The following is a 27,831-nucleotide window of genomic DNA, read 5'->3' on the forward strand; positions in this document are numbered from 1 at the left end:
CACACGAGCATCTCTTTCCCCTACAATTATTTCTGTCTGGCCTTGCAGGATGTTTTAATTCCTAATAAAACAGACTTAGTGGGTAAAGACAGTCAACATGACTCAGTTTATTTGGATTAAAAAATACTGCATTTAATGTAGAAAGTTGCATTATGGATAGTTTGTAGGATTTCCATGTAAACAAATACATCTCCCCCACTTAAAAAACAGCACCAGTGATTTACACTTCAGTAGTTTGATGTAAGCTCTTTTGGTAGTAATAAGGGTAAAACCACTAGAGTTTTGGAAGTAGCAAGGTCTATAGCAGTAGATGGTTTCATTCACCACAACGTGGATTTAGGTGGTTAAATGTATGGGCTAAGTTCATGGACAGCTGAATTACAACAGGTCTCCCTGCGTAGACTCATAGACTTTAAGCTCAGAAGGGACCATTATGATCATGTAGTCTGACCTCCTGCACAATGCAGGCCACAGAATCTCACCCACCCACTCCTGTAACAAACAAGCACTATGTCTACATCCTTCTTGGTTTCTTGTTATAATTTTGTACCACTCTGTTAATGAACTTGTTGAAAGCAACACGTTCATCTTTGGTGGCTTCTCGTGTGTCCAGTACTTCCATTCCTTCAGTCTGGGATGGGATGGGATCTGAGTTACTACAGAGAATTCTTTCCTGGGTGCTGGCTGGTGAGTCTTGCCCACATGCTCAGGGTTTAACTGATCGCCATATTTGGGGTCGGGAAGGAATTTTCCTCCAGGGCAGATTGACAGAGGCCCTGGAGGTTTTTCGCCTTTCTCTGCAGCATGGGGCACGAGTCACTTGCTGGAGGATTCTCTGTAGCTTGAAGTCTTCAAACCACAATTTGAGGACTTCAATAACTCAGACATAGGTTAGGGGTTTATATCACCATGACTTATGAGGAAAGGCAAGAGGTGAAGTGGCTAGAAGATTTGGGGGAGGGCAATTGGCCCTACCCTGCTGCAACCAACAGAACACTTAACGGCATGGGGGGAGAACTGAAGCCACAGATATTTAGACTTGATTGCTATTGTCTAATGACAGTACCTTAGTCTTGACATACAGTGACATTCAGATAAGGTTTGGATTTTTAGAATTCCGACCATGAAGTGAAATAGTAGCCAGAGTTACACAGATGAATAAGGAACAATTGCTGTTTAACCATTTGGTGACAGCTATTTCTTTAAGCTGAGACAACTGAAGAGCCAGGGCAGGTGCAGTGTTTGGGATTTTGCTGAAGTGGAGGGTGTCTAGCACATTACAGAATCAGGGCTTTAGTGGAAGCATATATACATCAATGAACACTGAAGTTAGTAGCATCTCCTCAAGAAAGCCCCCAAGCTAAAATGGTACAAATTAATTCAGGGGAGCTTTGAAGAAGTTTATTTAATGGCTAACTCTAGTTAGTGCTAGTACTTCCATTTCATGATGCTAGTGAAGTTGAGATTAATAAGTGCACTGCGGGGGGGAAGAGAAACCTAGATGTGTGTCCTTCAAATGTAATACATTATACAGTTACCCATTTGATTTTATTTCCTTTCATATCCTCACCTTTGAGTTGAGGGATATCTATTTCCTGTTCTCATTTACTTGCTTTATAGATTATACATCTCATTTCAATTGGCTTCACCACTAGCGCGAAAGTAGTTTTGTGGTTGTTAGAACACAGTACATAAGGTCCCATCCTCATCTAGTTTATTAAACCCAATGTACTCAGCATTCATCTCTCTCAAAAGATGGAGACAATAATGAGCACATCTCCCCTGATTTATGAACAAGTACAAGAAGAATGTGCAGGGATTCCTCCTCTGCTGGTTTCCAAGAGAAGAGCCTGCTTAGCATCACACCAGCCCAAGAAACTAGTCACTGTACGGCTTCTTAGACTGTCTTCTTTCTGCTCCTGTTTCCTTCATACTATATAAGGGTTCCACAAGCTTGTTATGAACAAGCATTAAACCTGGTGCAGGGGGAAAAGGAAAGGTTGAGTATAGGTAATTAAGTGCAATAAATGGAGGACTTTTTGCTTTTAGTTATGGCAACTAATATCCTTATGTTTCCCTCTTCCCCCACAACCCTCAAAGTATTTTTCACCCCATCGCTGTAAGCTTGATATTGGAGTGTCAGTATAATTAATTTTAAAAACTCCTTAGTCATTTACCACCACTACAGACTAAAAGAATTTTTTAAACCTAGTTTACATTCTGTTATGTACAGAAAGAAGGACATACTTCACTCAGCTTGGAGAAGTAAGCTAGCCTCACTCAGTTCATTTATGGCTTCTAAGCAATAGCAGTTTCTAGTTTTGAGTTACTAACTCAACACAGGGTTCATAAAACTATAGTGGAATATTTAAATAAATAACATTAACATTTAAAGGTTACCCTGAATAGATTTCTAGTCAGTGGAGATTTTGTATTTTTATTTTTTTAACTTTAGGGTTGAGAGTTATTTGACAGCATTTCCTTCAAACAATTTTTCTGACAGGAAAGATTTGCTAAATTAAATGGTAGCCTTTAAAGCAGAGGTGGGCAAACTACGGCCCGCGGGCTACATCTAGCCTGGCCCCTCCCCTGCTATTCCATCCCCCCGCAGCAATCCCGCCACACGAGCAGCATGGCTGGCTGTGGCCGGGCTGCAATCTGCTGCTGCTCTGAGCGGCATAGTAAAGTGGCAGGAGCGGAGGGAGGGGGGTTGGATAGGGGGCAGTTAGGGGACAGGGATCAAGAGATGGTTGGATGGGGTGGAGGTTCTTGGGGGGGGGCAGTCAGGGGACAGGGAGCATGGAGGGTTGTATAAGGGGTGGGGCTCAGCAGGGCGGGGATTGGATGGACTGGGTGGAGTTCTGAGGGGGGTAGTCGGGGCAAGAAGTGAGAGGGGGCCAGGCTGTGTGGAGAGGCACAGCCCTCCCTACCCAGTCCTCCATACAGTTTTGCAACCCCAATGTGGTCCTCAGGCCTAAAAGTTTGCCCAACCCTGCCTTAAAGTATAGAAAAGCTAACTGAAAAAGTGGCCTGATCTGGCCAAATATTTACCTTTAAAGTATTTCACTGTTTTAACTTTGAGTTCTAGGGTGGCATCCTCATCACACACAAAGACAGTGCTGGGATGCTGCTGAAAGGCAGATACTGTCCACATGTGGTTTACTCCTTCCTCAATGGCTTTGTACAAAGCAAATGCTTTATGGGCTCCTGTGATTAGGATCATAACCTGAATTCAAAAACAAAACACAGGAATAGCAGTTAGGTTTTGTGATGTACATTTAAAGGGAACACCCAAGCGTGATTTGAAGCAGTAGATGAGTAAGTCATCTAAAGAAGAAAACGATTTTAGTCCTCCCCGGCAGTGTTTCACTTCATTGACTGGGCACTGTTCACTTCGGCTGTATTGTTTTAGGTAGTAAAATTATGGCTTGCCTGGCCATTTTAAAGTTTACCCACCTGTTATTTAGAGCTCTCCCTTTAGTGTTTATGCAAGAGTAGACTAGAGCAGTTTAGAGGAGGTGATTAACGGTTATGAAGTAGAAGTGTAAAAATAAATTCAACCATACACCACCTTGTGACTCTCACAATTTGCTCGTATACCTCTGAGTAAGTCAGTGGTTCTCACACTTACCTTGTGAGATTGTCCCCTGGAAACCTCCCTTACCCAGCCCCCTAGGCTAAATGCAACCGTACTCCATAGTTAAATTAAAAATGTTAAAGTAGCATAATAGAAGCCACATGAATAAGCTCATTTTGATGCAATGCGTATGACTGTTTGGTCAGACCCTTCTTTTCTTCTCCCTGCACGTATGGTTTTACTTTTATTAGGACCAAATCTCAACCGTCATGCCGCATTTATAAGTCCTTCAATTTGTGTCTAATTTGAGCATGGCTAATTTGATCTTTGCAATCAAAGCCCCAGGAAAAAAAGCTATGAGATAGTTGTGCAGGGTACAGGAAGGTACGTTGTTTAGTTGAGCAAACTACACTTATGGAAGTTCAGTTATAATGCCTGGGGCTGGGCTGCAGAAAGTACCACTGCTTGAAGACTAGACAACCTTTTGATGCTCCATGGAGCACGATATTAAGTCATTGTATTTTAATTCTAACCTCTCTAGCATCCATGACTGTGCCTACTCCAACTGTGAGCGCCATTGTGGGGACTTTGGAGAGGTCGCCATCAAAGAATCTAGCATTAGCCAAGATGGTGTCCATAGCCAACGTCTTCACTCTAGTTCTGGACACCAGACTTGAGCCGGGCTCGTTGAAGGCAATATGACCATCTGGGCCAATACCTGTGTTGGAGACAGTTTAAGAACTGTGTCACTACCTTAACACATCATAGGAAGCAAAGGCAACATCATTCTTACTGTAAGATGCTATAGGCTCCTAAAAATAGCTACAGAATAGGTGAAGCGCACTACTTTCATACAAGAACTTGCAGCTTTGCTCAAGCTCCTGCTTCCCTTGAAGTGAATGGCAAATTTCCCACTGAAGTCAATAAGAGCAGCGACACTGTTCCTTTGCATTTTTGGAGGTAGTAACTTGGATGTTAGCACCCAAACGCATCAGGTTAGAAGATACCACTGTCTCAGAGGGGTTCTAGCTGATTACAGCAGTTACCTGGTAGAACTTGCTAGCGTAAAGGTTGCAACACAGTTTTGGTTAGCACACCTTCCCTCCCATTTTTACTACTTGATACTTTTCTGAAGAATTCACCTATTGGATTGAAGTTTTCAAATCTAGATCTTAGATGAAATGGCAATTTAAAACAAATCAATACATCATCATTAGCAATTTGACTTCTGTGGGAAAAAAAGTTACACTCCTTCCTCCTTCTGGGCAAATATTCCTCAAAAATGGCTGAACTTTAAAATTAAGCGTGTAAAGAGGGCTCATTAAGGGTGTCATCCACTGCCAAGTGGATCAAAACCACTCTGCCATCATCCCCTACCCCTGCAGACTTTGAAGCCAGTCTATTGTTCACATTTTGAGACCCATCTACTTGAACAGGAGCCACATTCCACTGACTTGGTATGGCCATAAGGCTTGACCAGAGATGGAACAGCTACTAGGACAACCTGAACATCTCACTGAGACAGGAAAAAACCCCAAATACACATACACCACCAGTGAGTCACCTATGCATAGCATTTGTCCCCATCAATGCCATAGAAGGGAATGGATAGAGGCCACACTTGACAGGTGTGCTTACAGTAATTGGAAATGGGATGCACATGTGGCTTTACTGACTGCAAATCTAATAAGTGGCGTAAACACAAAACAAAAATTCCCCAAAGTTAGCTAGAATTATGGCAAAAACAAGGTTGTGTTCTCTCCAAGTCTGTTATTCCTTCAGATTTTCACCTCCAACAAAGAGTTTGATTCCACCAGCTCCTTTGATTTTCCCCTCAAAAGCATCACACTCTGCCTGTAGGTCAGCTGCATTTCCATCCAGAATATGGGTGTTTTCTGGAGAGATGTCAATGTGCTTGAAAAAGTTATTCCACATGAAGGAGTGATAACTTTCCAGGTGATCCCTTGGGAGACCTGTTGACCAGGAACATTTATTATTTCTTGTTTATATTACAGTCACACCTGCAGACCCCTTCAAGACACACGGCCCATTGTGCTGGACATTGTACAAACACAATCCCTGCTTCAAATGCTTATATCCAAGGCCCCATTGACTTTCACACCCTGATTGCTACAGCTTTCAGGACTGGGGCCTCAACTGATAAGTGGGGGCAAGAGAGAGGGATACAATAACCTATATAAAAACTTTTACATACATTTGCATAGACATCTGGGGTTTTGATTACAAATTAATGCCAGTATCCCCATCTGCCCTTCAAGCTGGGCTTCCTTAACTTCCATGAGTTTAAAAAATAAATAGTCACAATAGCTCCAGTAAGATCCTAGTGTTGGGGAGAGGCACATCATCCTAGTTATATGGATATGGTGCATTAATATTATGGAGCAGGTTCTCCAAAAGAGCAGATACACAGCAGGTCTAATTTTTCTTGTCTTTACAACATTCTGCAGAATTATTGTTAGTCCAAGCTTGTTAACCTTATGCCAAAACCAGAGAAGCAATTTTAGTCTGGTTAACAATCAGGGAATTCTTCCAAGAACTCCCTGATTGTTATAGAGTCATCCTTTATAGAACTGTCTAACCCTAACCCGAAACTCTCTGACTATGATAACTTTTTCTGTGAATATTCTGTCCACTCAAATCAGGAAGAGAATGCAATAGCATTAGGGCCGAAGAGCAAACACACACACATATTTAGCACGTATGTTTGGTACCTTGATAACCAGAGGATTTGTTCACTTTTCTCTCTGAACCAGCTCTGAGAAGAGATTATTACATCACAACTTTACAAACAAGGCAATCCTAATCTAACATAATAGGACCACATGTCAGTAGGTCTAAAGTGCAGTCTTGCTGGAGTACTGCCTGTCTCTGTTATTAAGTACAGACAGGGCTGCAGCATTGTGTCCAAACCAGCCAAGTAGCAGAAGTAGCAGTTTCCCTGATCAGAAGAAAGCTGGGCTAAAATGGGAACTTAGTAGATTGTATGTAACATCTTTGAACAGCATCTTCAGTGGGACTTCTTTAATTATATACTCAGGTACTTCTCGGCTCTTTGAGCTCAGATCATGTGTAGTATCACTCAGCTTTTAAGAGAGTTATAGCTAATATGATCTCTCTAACTGGAGGGAAAAGTTGCAGCTCGTTAATTTGTATTACACAGTATTCCAAATTCCTCTCTCTCTCCTCCCCATCTGATTTTGGGATCATTTTACATTGGGTTCTATACAAAGTGATTTTGAATTAACATAAATGTCTGATTTCATTTGATTTTACTCACCAGAATAAATAAAGTTTAGAGCCAAAAAAGAAAAAAGCTGGATTATGTCCTTACCACAACATTTCATGAAATATGACGACTCACCTACATATTCATCCATATTAAAGGTTTTCACATATTTGAAGGACAAGTCTCCATTCTTGTAATACTCAATCAGCTTTTTGTAACATCCTAAAGGAGTGCTTCCTAAGAGAGATACGGAGAAAAAATTAAAAATAGTTAGTGGAACGACTGGAGACATTAAAAATTACTAAGTATAGCAAATAACACAATCACTATCACATGGTCTCTTTGGGCCTCAGACTCCCTATGTTTAAAATCGAGACAGCATTCATCTACCTTACAAAGCAGGGTGTTGTGAGACAGGCAATGTCTGAACACAGCTGCTTTGAAGATGTTTAGCACTAAATATTATAAAACAAAAATAAAAGCAGCCATACGTACTAAACAGTGGTTTTACCAAGACATCACATAAGTTGCCTGGGTGAGACCAAACTAGCTCTTACATGGTGTGGTGGGAGGGGCAGCCCAGTGGGTTGCACTTCTGATGCTGCCTCCCTAAAATCAAGAATGTGGTTGGATCACAACCCTAATATAAAAAAAAATAATATGGAAACAAATCTACGTCAACTTTCAGAGTCCAGCTCCTGTTGCTCCAAGATTACAGACCCTTACTACCTGAACTAAAGGAGAATCTCCATGATTAGCCATCAAGGGGCTATGACACACAGTTGAGCAATTATGATTCTGTTGAGTTGTAATATTGAAGATTCTCTTTTAATTCAAGTATTAAGGGTCTAATCTTGTAAGTAGTTGAATGCTGTCTCTATTTTACACATTAGGGTAGCACACAGTTCTCCAAAGCACCACTGACTATTCCACTTATGTGAAGAGGTATTTTGTTATGCAATGCATCAGCTTCTATATTATTGTTATTTGGGAGGCATCACTCTATATAATTTATTTACTTTAAAAACAGAGAAAGGTTTCTTAAGCTAAGTAAATTATATAGACTGTTGCTCTCCAAATAACAACAGAACTGTCCATCTATATGGTGCATAAGGAGAAACTCCCTTCACATTAGGGGAATATTCTGCCACTTAAATGCTCCAACTGGTGAAACAGTCAGGATGCTTTACAGTTGATTTAACAGAAGATACCATCAGCATCTTAATGAATCTTCTTTCAAAGCCTACCTGTTGAGGGGGAAGGTACTGTACATCTGGGGTCAGGCTTGGGTTATGGGGGGTTACAGATATGGTTTGCAAGGATGAAAAGATACATACATATCGCATAACCGGCATAGACCCAGATTGGGGTGCAGGTACTACCAAGAAGAATTAGCCACTAAGGATGAGATTGCTCCCTAGGCAAGTTATTCCCATATAGGGGCAGGAAAAGAGCTTGGGTTTACTGAGCATCCAGTTTCTTGAAATGGTGTGGCATTCTGGATCTGGAAGAAACTGGATGTAGATTCCTAAGGATACCCTTCCTCAAATCAGAGGAGGCACAGGGAAATCTGACAGACCCTATGCCTCCATGCTGACTCTCCTTCCCAGCTGTCACTGACTCTTGGTGGTATAGCTTGGCAGAGGCCATACTACAAGGGGTTCTCTGCAAGCCGGTGCCCCAGAACCTGCCCAAATAGGGTTACCACTTACAAAGGGAAAGAAAGGGGCAAGTTAACGTTGACCAGAGCAGCATTAGCTTACCCTAGTAGTTTGGGTTTTGAGGGGTATACAGCTTCCTCCACAGGACCCTGTCTCTTCCCCACCCCCACCCCAAATCCTATGAACACAGATCAGCCAGTGGGGATGGGGAGAAAGGCAAACAATACCATGGAGGCAGCACTCCCCGGCTTCTTTTCAGGCCTGGCTCCACTAGATCCTCATTGCCTCGCCACATGCCAGCAGGGGCGGGCTCAGGAGTGAGCCAGGCGAGGCGGCAGCACGGGGAGGCAGGAGTGTGACAGCAGAGGGAGGGCGGCAGAGGCGGGGGAAGGGAAGTGGTTGGCGCTGAGCAGGCAGCAGCCAGTGACCCGGCAGCGCTGCGCTTGCGAACCTCCGCCTCCAGCAGCGGCAGCGGGAGCAGCAGGGGCGGGCGGCGCCCATTGAGTGTGGGAGGCCGGCAGGGGTGGCTGAGCGGAGCCGCGCCACTTCCAGAGCCGCCCCGACCTGTGTCGGGACCCTCCGACCCCAGCCAGCCCCGCGGGGCCTCCGCCCGGTCTCCTCTCTCCGCCTGCCACTCCCTCTCCAGCGCCATGGCGGCGGCCGCCGAGCCCAGCAGCGGCCGATACCAGCAGGTGAGGCCCGGCAGGGCGGGTACGCGAGCGCCGCGGCTTTCTAGGCCGCCCGGCGGGGATTGTGGGGCTCTAGGGAGAGCCGATCCCCCGCCCCGGCCGAGAGAGGGAGCGGTCGCGGTGGGGAACCGGGGCGGGGAGCAGAGGGAGGGTGACCCCCCCAGCCAGGCCCGCCCCCCGGGGCTCTGCCGGGCACCCCGAGCCGCGGGCCTAGGGGCCGCGAGAATCAGCCGCCCCTGCCCTGGGCGTGGGGCTGCGAGCACCCAGAGCGACACACCGCTGCCACCCGCCTGAACCCCTCCCTGCCCCTTACAGCCTTGTGGGAGGGCAGCCGAGAGCCCGGGCTTGGGAGACCCTCCAAGGAAAACTACCGTACGGATTGTAACCCCCCCACCCCCTCCAAAAGTCAGTGCCGGTGCCTTGGCCGAGAGCCCAGGACACACCTGAAAATTACAGGCTGGGGGGGTGGAACTAGACAGCAGCCTCCCGGAACAGAAGCCATCCCCTCGCTCCACGTGATTCAGGCTTTCTGTGGGAAGGAAATGTATATTGCTTGGAACATGTGTCTAGCAAAATATTTGAGACACATAACTCTAAACTAGATAGACAAAGGCCTCAGTCCTGCAACTGACAGTATGAGTGGACCCTCATACCCACACATTGCAACAGGTAGAGTTGGGGCCTTAATTAAAACAGAGGAGAATATGATAAGTATAAAAGCATTACAAAAATCTTTTGATTCTGTATATAGTTTCCGTTCCTAGTTTCAGTTTTGGTTTCACACAGTATTGCTCACAACAGGAGAACTCACACCCAGAACTCTGAAAAAAGAGGTTGTGATCCAGGTACACGAGTCAGCACTGCACATTTGTTTTATGTCACGTAGCTGATGCCTAACGCTGCACCGAAGAGGTTAATACGGCCTTTAGGAAACAAACATTTTGTGTTTGTCTTGCTTTAGTTGCCCTTCTTGGTGTAAAGATTTCTAGAAAGTGGCTGGTTTAAAACATACCGTTTGGGGCTCCAACTACCACATTTTAATAAACTCTTATGACTTTATTAAGACTCACTTCTTATCATCATCAAGCCCAGGCCTGAGGAAGAGCTCTGTGTAGCTCAAAATCTTGTGCCTCTCACCAACAGAAGTTGGTCCAATCAGAGAGATTACCTCACTCACCTTATCTCCTAATATCCTGGGACCAACACAGTTACAATAACACTGCACACTTTATCAGCATCAAATTCTGCTCCATAAACGGAACCTTTTGTCAACTGCAGTCCCCTGTCTGCCAGATTTTCTTCCTCTAGTACAGCACGTCAACCCCACCAAACGAACTGAAGTCAGGTCCCAGTATCAGGATTCACACCAGTCCATGGGAAAGCTCTGACTTTCTCCTCCTCTGAGACCTCCACTGTGCTGTGCTCTCACCTTTCACACTGACATCAGCATTCCACCTGGCTTCTACTCCTGTTTTTTTGACCTTGGGCAAACAATTTAAAGTCTGTATGCTTCAGTTTCTTCATCTGTAAAATGGGGATGATAATATTAATAAAGGGCCACGTGCTCTTTCTACTGACGTACCGTGGAAGGGTAAAATATTTTTTTCATTTTCATTGTTAATGGTTAATCTGCCCATTGTTAATGGTTAATCTAGACTTGCGCAGAGACTGGACATAAAAGTCATTTAAGAAGTGATGCTTTATTCACAAGATTCCAAAGGTTTAATTACTAAATAGCACAAGTCACTGTTTGATTCAGGTGACAATGACTCTGTCTAGTCTCATGTTAAAGTACCATTCAAACAATAAAAGTTACACACACACATGTAGAGCTAAAACATAACTAGCGGTACCTTATTATTTGGTTGCTTATAACGTGGCTTAGGTGGTGTTACAAGGCAGGAAGACAATGGTTGGGTGGCTATAACCACCCGAGCAATGTACAATTTTTACTCATTTGAATCTCATGGATAACTTCAAATGGTTTGAAACAGATCTCCACCGACCCATCACTATTTACCAGTGGGCAGTTTTTCTGTGCTGTAATAAGGTAAGCACCCAATCCTGCAATTGGATCCACTAGCATGGAACCCCATTGACTTCAGTAGGACTGTGCCCAGCCCATGGGTCTGCACTAATAGATCCAGTTGCAGGATCAGGGCTAACATACATAACTGAGATGTGTACTATGGAAGCTTTAAAAACAAACAAACAAAAAATCTCTAGGTCATTGAGTGTGCATGCCAAGGCTCACGTGAGTGAAACAGTTGATGATAGCAGCTCATCATGGAAATGCTGAGAGGATTTTAATCTCTCTAATTTTTTGTTATAGGTAGCAGACAAATACTGAGGTTCATCACCATGTCTGCCCTGGCAACAGAACCTACAGTCTTCTTGCTTTCCCACAGAAAAAGCTTGTGACTCCCAGTTCCCTCTGAAGAATGAGCAGTGTCTGTGCTGGGTCACTAACAGTACCTGCAACTCTAGTTGCTACTGTTTTGCAATTGTAACTGAAAAGGTAATGAAATTGCAAAGGTGGTTTTTTTTGTTTTTGTTTTTTTTAAAGCACCTTTAAATTGTTTACTGAAACGGTATAGAAATGCACCAACATGATGTCTGTTTGGGGTCTGTGTGTTCTTGCTTGTCATTTGAAATAATTGTAATGAAAAATATATTTTTAGATGTACCCAGTAGGTGATAAGCAACAAAGAGTCCTGTGGCACCTTAAAGACTAACAGATGTATTGGAGCATGAGCTTTCGTGGGTGAATACCCACTTCGCCAGACGCATGTAGGTGATAGTCAGTCTACTGAACGAGAGCTACACTGTTACTACTTCCTTCCCCTCTCCTGTCTTTGTCCCTTCTTTGGTCTGTGGTTCCATCTCAAGCATTAACAAAGTGCCGTCTTGATACTATTAACACTCCATTGCATATTTCAATCTACAGTGTTCTTCAGTCTCAGACTTTCTAAGAGTTGGTTTCTCATGATCAAAGTTTTGAAGAGAGACATTATTTTGTAACTTTAAAATTGCCAACAAATGATAGAACATGTGCAGGATCTTTAACCTGAAGAAAGAGTAATTATGTTTGGTAGTGTTTTCATGTTTTATTGTTTCTTCTAAATTTCTTCTAAATTCCAATAACATTAAATATATACATTAACAGACCGTTAGACTTCTCTGTTTAGTCCTAACTGATTTTTTTGGTTGGTTTTCTTAATTCTGCAGAAAAGTTAAATGTCTTCACAAGATAAGGAAGCTCAGGAGGATGAGCTGCTGGCTCTAGCTAGTATTTATGATGAAGATGAATTTAAGAGGGCAGACTCTGCCCAAGGAGGAGAAACAAGAATTTGTCTGGAGTTGCCCCAAAACTTCAAAATATTTGTGAGAGGTGAGTCCAGATGTTTTGCATTATGTTGAAATTAGGTTTTATTAGAATAGTCTATTTTCATACACATGTTCCAAAGGTGGTTACCCAAACAGTCTTCATTTTCTCTTCTTAGAACTTTGAGGTCATGAACAGTTTATCACAAATTACAGCTGGGATGGGTATCAAACATACCTACCTATAACTTCACAATGTTATTCTTGCTTTAAGATCAAAACTAAAGAGGGTGGACTTTTAAATTTCAAATATAGTAGCTTCCTAGAATGGAATTTTTAATGGTTTGTTCAAATTACTTGCTAAGGAGAATTCATCTGTTGTTTCAAAATACTTTTTTTCCCCTAAAATATTTTAAATTAAAGTTGGAATATTTTTGTGTGAATTGAGCATTCATTAGACCATGGGGGACCCTTGGAGCAAACTAGTCTAGGTCTTTAAGTGTTGTTTTCATGTCCATCTGGTGTGCTTTTGCATTGTATTGCATTTCTGTAGTGCCTTTCATCTGAGACTGTGTTTTGAACAGGGCTTTTTTTTTTGCTTTTACACGTGTGCACTTTGCAATTTTTTTTGTTTTGTTTTTGACTCTTTAAATTAAAAAAAAAAATGAAAACAGAGAATTAGTAGTTAGTGAAATAAAACAATTTCCTACCAGTGTACTCATTTACTCACTGGGCTGACTATGGAGCGAGCTGGGCTGTGTCTGCCTGGGCAGAGCTAGGACTGCCCCTGCGCCAGAGGCCTTGGCATAGGCAGGACATCAGCGCCAACCCCAGGGCTCATGTGGCCTGTGCGGGTTGGACCAAGTCACACTGCTGGCGGGCTACCACACTGCTTGGCTGTTGCTGCCAAGTAGCTAGAGGGGCCTGGAGCTGCGTGGGAGACACCGAACAGCTCCGCCTCCTGTCTCTCCTTCCCCGCGAGCACGCCCAGGGGCTTGGTGCTGCCCTCCAGAGCTGGGCGTCCAGCCCCATGCCGGCAGGAGCAAGCAGCGGGCGTTGGGTTGGGGGGGTGAGAGAGGGGGCTGCTCGGTCTCTCAAGCCAGGGCACAATCACCTCCGCTTCCCCGGCGCCAGTCCCAGTCTGAAATGGCTGTAGCAGCCCTGCCCACCGTCCCACATCTTGCTATGCAGCGCGGGAAGGGGAGGAGGCTCTGAGAGCAGGGCTGCAGCCCGGCTCCCACACTGGCTTAGGGCCCTCGTGGCTGGAGGGTCAGCGGACCCCGGGGAGCCTGGCTTGGGGCAGCCTCAGCAACACCCCAAAGTCCTGGGCGGTCATCCGGCGGTGTGGCCGGGGACAGAGCCAGCTGTAGCTCTCACATGGAGCGAGCTGGGGCAGCTGCGGGGTTCGGCTGCTGGGGCCTGAGGCAGAGCAGCCGGCCGCTGATGATTACAGGACAGTGTCCCCAGGCCTCCCACTCCCCGGGACACCTGCGAGCCAGCCACAGGCTCGGCCTGCACAGTGGCACGAGTTCGGCTCAGCCCGGGCTGCTGCTCCCCTCCCCGGGCAGGAGGCGGCGTAGGGAGGTGGAGGTGGAGGTGGGGACAAGCCGAGGAGAAGCCTGAAGGCGGCGCTGGAGGAGCGGCCCGCCCTGCCGCTACGTTCCGCTGCCACCCCCTACGCTCCGCGACCGGGGCAGGGCTGCGCTACTGCCTCCTGCCTGAGGGGGGGCTGGCCGCTGCCCATGGGAGAGCAGCAGGGACATGCTCCCCACTGAGCCGGGTCCTCCTGCCCCGCCGCACAGCTGCGACGGCACCCGGTCAGAGAACAACAGAGCGGTTGGGATCCAGCCCAGGACACTGCCTCAGGTCGGATCTGGGGCCCCAGCATTATGCCGCCCCTGATAATTTTGCCACCCCAAGCACCTGCTTGTTTTTCTGGTGCCTAGAGCCGCCCCTGGTTTTGAAATATTAGTTAAAGAACACTGTCAATTGAAATATGATACTTCTCTTTGGGAAAAAAATTGCCTACTGTTGCAGGTAACACCGAGCATTACTATAACTGTCAGTTTCAAGAAAATATTATTTTGTATTTGTTCAGGTGATTTAATTTGTTTATTTGACACCATTGTGCATGTGTAGCTGGCTTCCTTGGTTCCCATATGCAATCATTCAGTTTCCCTTGTTTGTATGGGTCAAACTCAGCAACACAAATAACAGATAACAAACCCGCACTTTTAAACATTTGGCAGAGGGACTTGAAATTACTTCTAATTCTGTTTTTAATTTGACTATTTTTCAAGTTAATTGTGTCCTTTTAAGCTTCCCAATCTGTGAAGTGGTTAATAACTCCATCAGAGGTTTCTCTGCTTCAGTTTACCTATTAACAAGGTCGTACAGTGAAACAGTGACAGCTCCTCAATGCTGTGCTCTGTCCACTAGACACTCCCTTCTCTGGAAAGAGCTCTGAAATAGGAATTTGCTTTTTCTCTAAGGAAAACTGTCTATGATAAATGATCAAAATTAGAGAGGCTTGTTCCTTTTCTTGTTCTTAGAACAACAAAGTATATTTACCCTTATTCTTGAGGATTTGCCTTTCCAGACTAACTGGTTTGTGATTTGTCTGACAGATCATAGTACTAGCAAAGTCAATATTCACTGATTCAGCCTCCAGCACACAACTGTTTATGAAATGTTATAGCACTAAAAAGGCACATTGTTTACTTAAGTCTGAGTAAAGCAGTTAAACTAAAAATTTATCAAATGAAAAGAAGTTTCTTGGGAACTTTATCTTACTGTTAAACTGCATTAGGCTGCAACACCTATAATCATAGTTCTGTTGATCTCTCTCTCTTTCTCTCTCTCTCCTTGTGTCAATCAATTGTCTTTGGTTCAGGAAGTCCCACAGAGTGTCTCCAGAACAGTGGATATGAATACACAATTTGCTTTCTGCCTCCACTTGTACTGAATTTTGAACTCCCACCAGATTACCCATCAGTCTCTCCGCCTGTGTTCACACTCAGCAGCAAGTGGCTCTCCCCGACCCAGGTTTGCTTTAAAATCTTTTTGGCACTTCTTGTACCTTTCAGGAACATAAAAAAAATTTCTTGTAAATGCAGCGGGTGAAGGAATAGTTGGATAGAACTTTGCTTTCAACATCCAGGTTCAGTTGGAGGAAACAATTAGCATCATGAAATATAATACATACTTCTAATGAATTGTGTAAGAAGTAGTTTTTATTGGCGCCCTTTGCCAACAGTCTCTTTCTCTTCATGCTGCAAGATTCTTAAAGATAAAGGATGGGATTTTCAAAAGAATCTTAATTACTTAGATGCACAAGTCTCATAGAAAATCAATAGAATTTAGGCTGCTAAATCATTTAGAGTAAAATTTTTAAAAGCATTTAAGTGACTAAGTCCCACTGACTGTCAATGAAACGTAGACTTTCAAGTGCTGAGATCATTTTTGAAAATATGACTGTTCCTAAGTCACTTATGGCCAGAATTTTAAAGGTACTAAAGATGCAGAGAGATGCATAGTGGCATTTTTAGACGTCCCTAGGTGATTAACACCCATTGATTTCAATGGGTATTGGGCACCTAACGTGCTTTAGGTGCTTTGTAAACCTTACTGGGTGCTTATCTGCATCTATCGGCACCTATTTGGAAATCTGGCCTTTAGGCACTTTTGAAAATCCCAGTCGTAGGGATTTGATGTCCTGTTTCATCTCTGCTTATATCCTGTGCATTATAGAGTAGGTATATGTGAATATAAATATACTGTGCTGTGCAAATACAGCCTATACCTGAAAATCTTTTGTATTGTGTCTCATGAGACTCAGGTGCCTTCCACCGTTTAAGAAGGGCAGGTATTAATGTATAAATATTCTTCTTGAAATTCTTTTTTTTTTTTTTTTTTTTTTTTTAATATTTAAGAGTAAGATACTGTAAAATATTTTCTTGAAGAACAAAATTTTTTAGTGAAAGAACACAAGTGTGTGTATTTTTAAAATCTCTGGAGAGAGGAATAGCTCTGTCAACAGCAGCTAAAGATCTTGAGATGCTGTTAGGACTGTTAGCCCCAGAATTTAACCTGCCTTTTCTGATGTTAGTAAACATGTGATGCTATTAACCCAGCATTTGAGAGCAATCCAAAAATAACAATCCAGGATGCACGTGTGGATAGAGAGCCGTCTTCCCTGAGGACACTTCTATTTCAAACTTGCAAGAAAGAGAGCAAGTGGATTATAAAAATAATGTAACTTTAAAGCATTTTGAATGTGCTTATTCAAAAACACATTATCAGAACTAACTGTGTACGAGATGTATACATTTTTAAAAAATTACACAAACCAAAAACCTGCATTAGGTAGTGAGATTATACAGGACAACAACCCATATCTTTTCATAGGTGGAAGAATGCATCCATATGTTTGGGTACAGTGGGTAAAACATCTGGATACTTCCAATTGAATTCTTTATTATTGCATTAACTTTTTCTAATGTTACTGGATATTTGCAAAATAGCTGGTATCCCTTGAATAAAAATTGTCTAACATGGAGCTATATCTGTTGAATTCTTTGCTGTGCAGCAGTGAGTTTATATAAAACAAGCATGTCATCTAGATTTTTTCCCATAAATGAACTAAAATTTCAGTTGCATAGGCCTTTATTTCTTGTATGCTGTTATTGTATTACAGTAGCATCTACGGGCAAGCTCCATTGTGGTAGTCAGTGTACAAATAATTCCACTGAATATTGTGATCAAAACATTGTGCCTGATCATACAACTAGACTGTGCACCTAGAGTTCATTGTTGAGCAGTGGAGAATTTAGTAAGAGCAGCACAAACTTGGTATGTGGAGGGATGTCCCTTGTTTGTAAATTATACGTTGGAGTTATTAAAGTTAACATTTATTTTCCTTCTATAGCCTGCTGTATAAGAGATCAGGGAGGAAGATAGAGATTCAGTTTCTTTCCGTAGATTAGGCTTTTTCAGAGTAAACATCATCCAATTAACATGTCCAGTTTTTAGTCTTTGGGAAATGTGCACTCAGGTGAGGTGATCACATTTGAGTTAACTTGACTTTTACTGAAACAGCAATAATCGTTGTCTGAATTAACATGCAGTAATTGTAGCATGAGCTGTTTCAATGCATGAGCAGTGATTGGTTAGTATAATTTGGAAGAGAGGAACTAAAGGTTATGAATGGAAACTTGCTAATCGGCCAAGAATTCAGACTGTCTTCAAAGTGCACTGCTGCTAGTGAACTAACACTCACAACAAATAAAGTTAGTTGCAAGATAAGCAGAATACTCATATCCTAACTATGCTTAAATTACTAAGGAAACTGGAATACTAAAATTTCACTGCAAGTCAGGGAGAAGTAGAAGAGGAGGAAGTCTCTGGTACAAAGCAGATGTCTATTCCAGTACACAACATTAGAATGTGTTCATTGTTTGAAAGTCCAAAAGGCAAATGCCTGCACTAATTCATACAGCATGTAATATCTATTGTATATACAGATTTTAATGTTTTAAATAACACCATTAAAGTACATCAGATGATAAAACACTTAAAGCATTATTCTTAAAACCATACGTGAGTAGTTGGCTGAATCTTGAATTGGCTTCCAAATGTGCTACATTTAGTCTAGTCAGGATAATGAGGCTGACTTCTTTCATTAAACTCAGAACTTCAAAGTTGAGATTGTAAATATGCATCGTAGTTACTTTGTTTTGGTTGTTCACTAAAAATAACTTCCTCCTGTAACCCAAAATATCTGTATATAGGTCTGGCAGTAATTAGAGTGTTCTTACCTATTCACTTCAAAGGAAATGAGTTCTGATTATGATACAGGTGGCTTTTAATTTATAAATTTAAATATGACTGCAAAGGTGGTGGGAAATTAGGTGTCAATTTTTTCTGCCTTATGATTTATGAAGAAGGCAAGATGATATTCAAAATTAGTTTTTCCTGTATGTTTTTTACTTTTGAAATTGAGGCCTTGTCCTACCCCATCTTTCCTGGAAGATTCTGTGGACCAATTTGGATATCAGATTATCAAGGAAGTGAAAACTGATTTGAGAAGGGGAGTGATTTTAACCGACTGTTTAAAACTTCTGTTCTGTGTACCTATTTAATTCAGACATGGAGGGAACAATTGGAAGGAAATGTATGTTTAAGATTGAGCACCCTGACAACTAAGGACTCAAAAACCGAACAAAAATCCCACCCAGCGTATAGCTGAGTCCTCAATTAAAAATAGGGAAGACAAGACCTGACATTTTGATACTTCTGAGGGAAGATCCAACAGGAGAGAGACTTGAAAACAAACTCTTCAAGCTTTCTTTAAAGATAAAAAGGCCGGGCACCAGACATATTTTAAAAATATTTTCGCTAGGTCACCTTGAAGCAATTGTTATTTAATCCATACAGTAAAGCATATAGAACTGTTATCTATGTTACTTATCACATCATATAATTTTTATTTCTAAATCTACATTTCTTTACAATTACTTGCAATACTTTCTAATATTTTGTAATGCAGTAAACTTTTTCTGTATAGCATAAGATGTAGATTGAGGATTTATGCTGATTGAGGAGGTTAGCAAGTGATCAAGTGAGGGTGTAAAGTGATGCTCTCTTACAGTTTCCCAATGAGTACAAACAACAAAGACCTTGTTAAACTAAATTAGTTCATGGCCTAAACTTGAAATCTGAAGCTGCCTTAAAAGGTACCATATGAGAGGGAAATTGTTCTAAGATAAGTCAGGAGTTGTTGGAAGATGGAGCTGTTCTTTTTGGGTTCTAAGCTCAAACTTTTCTTTTCTAGCTTACTGCACTTTGCAAGCACTTAGACAACTTGTGGGAAGAGAACCGAGACTGTGTGGTCTTGTTCGCCTGGATGCAGTTTCTTAAGGAAGAAACACTAGCTTACCTGAACATCACCTCCCCATATGAACTAAAACTGTGCCATCGAGAAAATGGGCAGAGCAGGACATCTGTGTTTCCTCTGAATGCTGAGCTGGATGGTTGTGGTGCAGCAGGTGCTGCAACAGGACAAGAAGAAATCCTTGATGAAAGAGCTGTACAGGATGTGGAGTCTCTGTCAAGTCTGATAGGGGAAATCTTGGACTTTGATCAGGCTCAGCAGAAAAAATGCTTTAACAGTAAAATGTTCTTGTGCAGCATCTGTTTTTCTGAGAAGCTGGGTAGTGAATGTATGTACTTCATGAAGTGCAGGCATATATACTGCAAATCCTGTTTAAAGGACTACTTTGAAATTCAGATCAGGGATGGTCAGGTCCACTGCCTCAGCTGTCCAGAACCAAAGTGTTCTTCTGTTGCTACTCCTGGCCAGGTAATAGCAGAAGTATATAATCAATGCATGCACACCTCTAGCTTACTACAAAGCTGAATTGTATATAATTGATTTTTGCTCAAACCATAGTAATTAAAGTACAGAGTCTTTTCATGCTACCCAGAGGCCACTTACACACTCCTGAGTGAAAATTAGATCACCTGGCACCAGTTTTGCCCACTGTTAGTTTCAGATGTCTTTTGGACACCAATTTGAATTAATATGATCCCACTGACTGTGCTAATTGTTTTCACTGTGGGACTGTCAGTGCCCAGTATTTGAATTGCTAGTGAATCTCTTCTTCAGAATACTTAATACAGAAGCTGCAGATGTAATTAGAGTATCATCAATAACTTGCATACTTTAGAGTCATGAGAGTCATGTTTTAAAATGTGCTAAAGCAAATTCAAACTAGTTGTTGGTACCCATGTCCTAAAAAAGTTTTTTCTACCAGAGCTAATAGATTGAACATCTGAATCCAGCAAATATAATGTTCTATCTTTTTGTTTAGGTTAAGGAACTGGTTGGAGAGGAGTTGTTTGCACGTTATGATCGCCTACTTCTGCAGTCCAGCTTGGACTTGATGGCAGACGTGGTATATTGTCCTCGTCCATGCTGTCAGACTCCAGTGATGCAAGAGCCAGGTTGCACCATGGGCATATGTTCCAGTTGCAACTATGCCTTCTGTACCCTCTGTAAAATGTCTTATCATGGAGTCTCTCCATGTAAAGTCACTGCAGGTGAGTTGCACTGTTTTGGAAATGGAACACACAGAGAATTGCAGCTTTCACTTTAGAATACAGTGACTTTAAGTAGATACTCAGAAACATTTCTAGGCGTAAGTGAGTTGACACCTTTGTCTGTCTGTGTGGTGGTACTCTCTGTCTAATGAGGATGAGAGGTTAAATGTAGTTGAAGAGCTGGCCTCTGCCCTGAAGAGTTTACAGTTGAATGTCTAGACATGCTGCAACAAGTTAGATGAACAAATGACACAGTTCAGAAGGACAGTGGTTATGGCATTGTAGTTGCTCACTATACCCATTTGTATATCTTGAGGTTTCTAAAAGCAAAATTATGATCGATAACTTAGAAGGAAATATGATACACAGAGTACCTTCCGGTTTCCCACAGTGGCTGGTAGCAAACGCTTGAGGGTAGGTACAAGAAACCCTAAAGTGGACATTTATGGAATAACATGTCCACAGGAAGTTTCTTCCAGCCTTTGAGGAGTTTACCCATATGCCATGAAGCATGAGGGTTTATATTCCACACATTTTAAAATCCATACTAATGTAACTCAAAATATTATCTATATAAATGTCCATTTCTTTTTTTGAATCTTGTTGAGCATTTGGCCTTGATGTCTTGTGATAGAGTTCCACTAAATGTATGGTGTTAGCAAAAAATATTTCCTTTCATCAATTTTTAATACGCTACCTATTTCAATTTTATTGACAGTCCTTATTACAAGAGAGGGTAAATAGAAGTGTCTAATCTACTGTATACCTTTATCGTGTACACTCTTATTTGTCTCCCCTCTGAACTAAACAATCCTAATCTTTTCAGTCGCATGTCATATGAATTTTATTTCCATGCCTGTAATTGTTTTGGTCACAAACCTTTTATTTCCTCTTTAAGGTTATTCAAGTAGGGTGACTGGAACACAGCATTCCCGGCAAAGGCGATTCATATAATGGAATTGCAATATTTTCAATATAAACTTTCATTCTGTACCTCGTGCATCCTACCATTTTGTTTGCTTTTTTAACTGCAGCTGCACATTGAGCAGATATTTATGAAATAGTAGAAGGAACATCTTGTTGAGAATCTCAAACATAACGTGTTTAAAAGAGAGATATAAAGTACTTGTCCCTGGTGTGTTCTGTTTTGTTGGTCCTGGAGTTTCCACAGCTGAGAGGTGGTAGATTATACTAGTATATAGTATATACTGGGTAGAACTTCTGGGTGGCTGTTGCTGCCTCATTCTCTTATCACGATTATTGGGATCCTCTTGACCCTTGCAATCTTTGGAATCTCCTGGATTATGTTTACAATGAGTTTGGCTGATCGTCTTAGCTAAGAGTGTGACTTCCATATGCAGTGCGGTATGTAAGGCTAATGTGTTGTTCTGTGTCTATAGTTCACTCCTTAGAAAAGCGAATGGATTTGCGTAATGAGTACCAAGAAGCAGATGAGGCCACTAAAATATTTCTGGAGCAGTGCTATGGCAAAGGAGGGATTCGGAAAGCCCTTGAGGAGCTGGAAAGTAAAGAATGGCTAGAAAAGAACTCAAGGGCCTGCCCTCATTGTGGCATTCGTGTACAGGTGAGTTTATTGGGCCAAACTTGGAGAATGACATTTGTTCTTAATTGTTACTGTCGTATGTTGCTAATGCAATTCACTATGGGGACCAGTGCCAGGGAATTAGGACTTTCATTCGTAGGTTCCATATGATTCCATTTGTAACTCATCGCTGCTGCTGGCTACTCTAGTCTTACTTTTGAGTGTTACATTTAATAAAAAGTAGGTATTTTCAGTTTTTAAAGGTATTCATCAGTAGTTCCCCAGGTGCTGGTAATTGCCAACAAACAGTTCAGGAAAAAGTGAGGATTCCAGTTTGTTTAGTAATGCAGCCAAATAATGCTGCTGTGACACAGGCTACTGGTTCACAAACAGGGAAGGACATTCACCAATACTGTAGACTTACACTTGTAATAGAGCTTGTCCTCACTTCTGCAGCCAGCAGAAGCAGTTGGCATTACAGTAAGAGGAAACTCCTCCTGTGGGTACACATCTCCTGAAACCAGACTGAAGTGGGGAGAATGCAACAGACCTCACAAGGATACTAGATTTTTATGGTCCATTTTGTGATTTGGTTGAATCAGGCTCCCTGTACCACAAAGGCAGGCAGTGCTCCGCAGACTCCAGGGAGATTCTTTTGCCACCAAATATTCTGTAAACTAGGGAAAAGTGTACTGAGCTGGGAGCCAAAAGACCATAATTTCAAACCTCACTTCTACTGATTGCTGTTAGTATTTCCATCCATTTCAGACTTTAATATTGACCATGGCCTTGTATCCCAATCCTAGAAGGCAGTCAAGTATTCGTCTCCCATTGTGCAGATAAATTAACAGATTATCCCAAGTCACTTCAAGGAGAATTGGGAAGAAGACAGGTCTGTAATATAGCAGAATCAAGTTTTAGCCACTTTGCAACACTGCCTTTCAGGCTGAATATGCCAAAACAATGTATTTTGATTATCCTATCTATGTGCCAGTCCCTTTCCAGAGCCAGAGATAGAACCCAGGAATCCTGATGTAGTATTATACTGCTATCTAACAAATAGCTGTGTAACTGTCTGGCATAATTGTCTTAGGTAACTTAGGTCCCCCCTTTAGTGGCTAGTCCGCATGGAGGATAATTACTCCTATAGTTCAAGTAGGCAGGGATCTGTGCTGGGGATCTGAAGATCCAGAGCTCAGACCCAGCTGGTGACCTTATTGTTGAATGAAATAACTGGTGATGAAAAGTTATTTATTTTGAATAAAATTGTTCGTTTAGTCATACAGTGGCTAAACAGTCTATAAAAAAACTTTTATAGTTAAATTTTTTTGTAGTCTGTCAAAGTTGGTGTGATGTAGTAAAATGCTGTACAGATGTTCCATTTCTGAAAATACACGTTTCTGTCGTTTGTGGCATACTGATTGCTGGTGTTGCACAAAGGCAGGTTTGAAGGCTTAGAAGTGACATGAGATGGGATAGCTCAGTGGTTTGTGAGTTCAATCCTTGAGGGGGCCATTTAGGGATCTGGGGCAAGAATCAATACTTGGTCCTGCTAGTGAAAGCAGGGGGCTGGACTCGATGACCTTTCAAGGTCCCTTCCAGTTCTATGAGATAGGTATATCTCCATATATATTATATGGTTAATTCTTACTGCTATTCCCTGTTTGTTTCCCCCACCAGAAACGAGATGGTTGTAACAAGATGATATGCACTGGCTGCAGGCAGTACTTCTGCTGGCTTTGTATGGGTTGTCTGTCTTGGGCGAAACCATATGGGCACTTCAGAGATAAATCTTCCCCATGCTTTAAGCGGTACGTATTCACAATATATGCCCTCAAACACAGTACAAGCTCCATATGTATAGCATTTTTCTTGCAAGCCCCCCTTCCTCCCTAAATAATTTTTCACTTAATTACATAGCTAGTTACAAAGTTTAAATACAAATGAGAGAAATTTTGAGATGTAGGCAAAAGAATAACATGTTTTCAGATATGATTTGCAATATGGTATGCCTTTGAGGGATTTTTTTTCACTGTTGTTGGAATGGTTCATTTTCATGTATAGGTTGCTCAGATATGACAATGGTGAATCTGGTATAAATATGTAGGAAGGCAGCGCTAAAGGAACTGCAGAACTGGAGACAAATGCCATCAGCATTGGGATTGTGTGGAAGAATAGAGGAGATCATTGCTACTTGGGTAGATGGTAGGGGAAGTGGATGAGAGGAGTATTAGTATGAAAGCTTGGTTCACTGACTTGCATTCTGTATCTTGGAATGTTTTGCTAATCAAGCAGGATCAAAGAATTCTTTAAAATTATATTCCATTCCCAAATCTTTCTGGGCATGTATAATATACCCCTCACTGTGGTATGTAAGTGTCATATCAAATTAATACTAAGACACATTTTTCATCCCTCCATTGCTTATTCTGCTTTCTTAAGTGGATGTGTTCAGTAATATTTATCTCCAGAGGAAATGTTGCTGGTCACTGTACAGCCATTTTTGAAGTAAATGCTGTGCAAAGAGGCGTGTCATGCATTATGCTGTAAAGGCAACAAGATGTGGACTCTTCCTAACCTCTAGTGGTAGGAACTTCCCAGCAACAGGGCATTGGCTGTAGAAGGCACGATGACCATTGGCTCCTGAAAATTTTGCTCTGGGCTTCATCAGCCTTAACAAAACCTTTGATCACAGAAAGTTTTCACAAACGAAACCAGTGTCTTGTCTTATAGCCAGGCTTCCAACCATTGAGGGCTTTAAAGATTAGCACTAGGATGTTGAGTCTCTTACATTAGACATTGTATTGATGCTTCCATGGGAGGGAATGGGAGTCAGGACTTCCGAGTTCTATTCCTTGTCCTCGAATAAATGAAAGTCAGTAGCAAAAGTCATCCACTTTCTGTGCCTCAATTTGCCTGCTTGTAAAATGGGGAAAGGATCTATGTTCAGAGAATTGTTAATGACTGGACTTTCTGGCCTATGCTGATTGGCTGTTTGCTCCAACCCTCCCTCTTCCTCCCCCACCGTCTCTTCTCCTCTCCTCAGTTTCACTCCACAATTCCCCTTCCCTGCCCCATCCGTCTTACCCACCATCCCTTCAATGTTCTGTCTCCCTTCTCCTTTCTTTCCATTTAGCTTATTCCCTCCTAATTTAAACCCACACCCCAAAAAATAGATTAATCATTGAACTAATTTGATGTGTTTGCTGCATCACATTTTTCACTCTTGTGTTACACCCCATTCTTCTACCCTTGTCTACTTAGATTGTAAACACTTCAGGACAAGGTACTCTCAACTACTGTGTTTGAACAGTGCCTAGCACGATGGGGCTCTCTTCCAGTTTGGTCTTAGGCAGTACCATAATAAAAATGATTAATAATAATACTCTCTGGGGTCTTTAGAGGCTTAATTATCATTTATTTTTATTACCATAGTGCCTAGGAGCCCTAGTCATGGACCAGGACACCATTGTACTAGGCACTGTTGTTCGTTTAGAAATGCAAAATATTTTATTTGACTCAACTTTGGCTGTTGCAATACATGCATTTCAATGAAATGACAAAAATAAAGAAGCTGCAAAGTTCAAATCATAGTTTCAAATTCAAGTTGCTGTTTATTAGTGATTCCTAATACAGATTCTTGCCTGTCCCACAGGTTGTATTAAGCTATGAATGTTGATGCTGAAGATGAAGACTAATTATGTTCTGTATCACCTAATGCTGAAGAAACCAGAAATGAATCTCTTCTGCTTACGTCAAGTTTGTTTGCCGTCATATGATGAGTGGTAACACTTCACACTGCAGGCTGCTTACACAACCATTTGGATGCTGTTGCCACCAACAGAAGAGACCAATTCCCTTCTCTTCTAGTGGTTTAGGTCTGTTTAGTGCTAAACAGAGTGAACAAACTGTCATCCGAAGGCTTAACAAATGGTTGAGAAACTCTGAATACCATAATGTGCCCCTTTTTCTGAAACACATCCTAGAAATTTCTGTTTGGAAATTTCTCCAGGAAGTTTGGCCTTGCAAGGATCTCTGGATTCCATCCTACATACTTGGCAGTAATCTTTCCTATCACTGAGGTGGGCTACACGTACTCTCCTTGGAGCCCTTTGGTGAAGCTGCTTGTGTCCATTGCAGGAAGACTATTAAACATAGCATAAGAATTTCTCCCTTCTCTCTGAGACTGAGCCAGTTGCTTTCATAGCATTTCCTGACCTGGATCCAAACTGATTTTTCTGTGGTGGCTCACTGCTCTAACACTGACACACTTCACTGGGGTGGTAGAGGTTGATAAATTGCAGAATTTTTGCCCCCCATTCCTTCTCCTTCTCCCATCCTCCCACCACCACAGAGTGGATCTAATGCCTGGGTCCGGTGTAGAAAGTTACTGACAAACATTTCCTGTTTTCATAACTCTCACTCTTCTTGATTCAGTTTCAGTAATTCATTTCCATATTGCTATCATATCTTAACAGGGAAGGAATTTATAGGGTCTGGTGATTATTTTCATAATGATGGATATTAACAGTCTGTGTGCCCAATCTGAAATTCTGTGCAGTCTTTCTTGACTCAAATATTAATGAGGTGCTTAAATAAAAGAAAAGCAACCTCAGACACTGAACTGAAATTTTACAGGTACACAATCGTGACTTGAATCCCCTAACTGCATGTTTTTCCTTCTCAATTTCTAGTTAAATTTTTTTGTGAAATTATGTCCTTTGGCCAAAGACCTCTAAATAAATGTCCGGGAGTAATGGGCAGCCTTCCATCTGAACTAGCTCACTCATCCACACTCTCATACTTCAAAATACGAAGTTATTGGAAAACCAGTTCTCCCAACCCTGTAGATTTACAAGCAGTCTTAAATGTGAGAACATGCTTGGATTACATTTTTAGAAATACTTTTTCATCTGTAAGATAGGCTAGAAAACAGCTGCTTTGACTTTTTAATGAGACATGTACCTTGTTCAAAATAAGACAGCAGGGCCTGAATGGCTCAGGAGCTAGGTTATGATACAGAGAGTCAAGGTCAACTCTTCATATGCAGTTTTTACTCAGATGTCTGTCTAGCTGAATTGAGTAAATAGTTTTAGTCCATTTCTGGAAGGGACAAAGATTCCTGTTACACAACTCACTATCATGCTTGGTATCTTGAGAGAGTGTCTGCCTCCTAATCTCTCTCAATCTACCTGTTAGTTTTCAAAGCATTATTTGCAGAAATAGCCATGAGATATTATGCAGTAAAAAGATTGGTAAGTTTTTATCCTTTTAAAATCATGTTTTAAGGTTTCAAAAGAGCCTTGTTCCTCAGCTTTGTAAAAAGGATGTAAATCTATATTACCACGATGAATTAAGAGGGAGATGAATAAATGTCATTTAAAAATTTAGATTTGTTTTTAACTGTAGAACATGCATCTAGGCTCAGTGCTTTTGCTGCTAATTTCACATCCTAGACATTAACTTGCCATTTCCTTCTGTGGACAATTTGTGATGCTCAATGCTGTAGTATATGTTACGGTCTTTGGCAATCAGACTGCTAAGAGCCAAGTTCTGGCCTTAGGTATGTGTGTAAAGATTGACAAGTTATGGAAGCTGGAATAGTTCTAGCTACTTAACAGTATCTTACCCATAGCTGTTAGAGGGCCCAAGTTATGGTTCAAGCAAAATATTTAATTTTTCTGCAGCAG

The 27,831-nt window shown here is 41.8% G+C and overlaps 2 protein-coding genes across 4 annotated transcripts; one reads left to right on the plus strand and one right to left on the minus strand.

The window, feature by feature from the left end:
* Window positions 1-1,529: 1,529 nt before the first annotated feature.
* On the minus strand, window positions 1,530-8,861 carry LOC123375551 (glucosamine-6-phosphate isomerase 1-like). 2 transcript variants are annotated; one of them, XM_045026514.1, is made up of 6 exons: window positions 8,713-8,861; window positions 6,960-7,061; window positions 5,368-5,550; window positions 4,111-4,295; window positions 3,052-3,226; window positions 1,530-1,976 (listed from the first exon to the last, which is right to left on the minus strand). In XM_045026514.1, the coding sequence occupies exons 2-6, from the start codon at window positions 6,973-6,975 to the stop codon at window positions 1,879-1,881; spliced, it is 657 nt and encodes a 218-aa protein (XP_044882449.1). In that variant the 5' UTR covers window positions 6,976-7,061; window positions 8,713-8,861; the 3' UTR covers window positions 1,530-1,878. The 2 variants fall into 2 exon arrangements, with proteins under 2 accessions (XP_044882449.1, XP_044882448.1); XM_045026513.1 differs by lacking the exon at window positions 8,713-8,861 and adding an exon at window positions 7,382-7,524.
* A 26-nt stretch (window positions 8,862-8,887) lies between these two features.
* Window positions 8,888-27,531, plus strand: LOC123375548 (E3 ubiquitin-protein ligase RNF14-like). 2 transcript variants are annotated; one of them, XM_045026510.1, is made up of 9 exons: window positions 8,888-9,177; window positions 11,507-11,692; window positions 12,403-12,565; window positions 15,392-15,543; window positions 19,331-19,858; window positions 20,370-20,598; window positions 22,011-22,183; window positions 23,822-23,952; window positions 25,797-27,531. In XM_045026510.1, the coding sequence occupies exons 3-9, from the start codon at window positions 12,412-12,414 to the stop codon at window positions 25,804-25,806; spliced, it is 1,377 nt and encodes a 458-aa protein (XP_044882445.1). In that variant the 5' UTR covers window positions 8,888-9,177; window positions 11,507-11,692; window positions 12,403-12,411; the 3' UTR covers window positions 25,807-27,531. The 2 variants fall into 2 exon arrangements, with proteins under 2 accessions (XP_044882445.1, XP_044882444.1); XM_045026509.1 differs by having other exon boundaries at window positions 8,891-9,177; window positions 21,999-22,183.
* The last annotated feature ends 300 nt before the right edge of the window (window positions 27,532-27,831 follow it).

The sequence above is a fragment of the Mauremys mutica genome, chromosome 8, assembly GCF_020497125.1.
Source record: "Mauremys mutica isolate MM-2020 ecotype Southern chromosome 8, ASM2049712v1, whole genome shotgun sequence".
NCBI lineage: Eukaryota > Metazoa > Chordata > Testudines > Geoemydidae > Mauremys > Mauremys mutica.

Excerpts from the sequence above, each read along its gene's own strand:
- LOC123375551 (XM_045026514.1), bottom strand. Across the intron at positions 4,296-5,367 it reads AATCAAACTCTTTGTTGGAG|GTATTGGCCCAGATGGTCAT; the intron begins GTGAAAATCTGA and ends TCTCCAACACAG. Across the intron at positions 1,977-3,051 it reads AACAGTGAAATACTTTAAAG|GTTTAATGCTTGTTCATAAC; the intron begins GTAAATATTTGG and ends CCCCTGCACCAG.
- LOC123375548 (XM_045026509.1), top strand. The coding sequence starts at position 12,412 with ATGTCTTCACAAGATAAGGAAGCTCAGGAGGATGAGCTGCTGGCTCTA. Across the intron at positions 12,566-15,391 it reads CTTCAAAATATTTGTGAGAG|GAAGTCCCACAGAGTGTCTC; the intron begins GTGAGTCCAGAT and ends TCTTTGGTTCAG. Across the intron at positions 15,544-19,330 it reads AGTGGCTCTCCCCGACCCAG|CTTACTGCACTTTGCAAGCA; the intron begins GTTTGCTTTAAA and ends TTTCTTTTCTAG.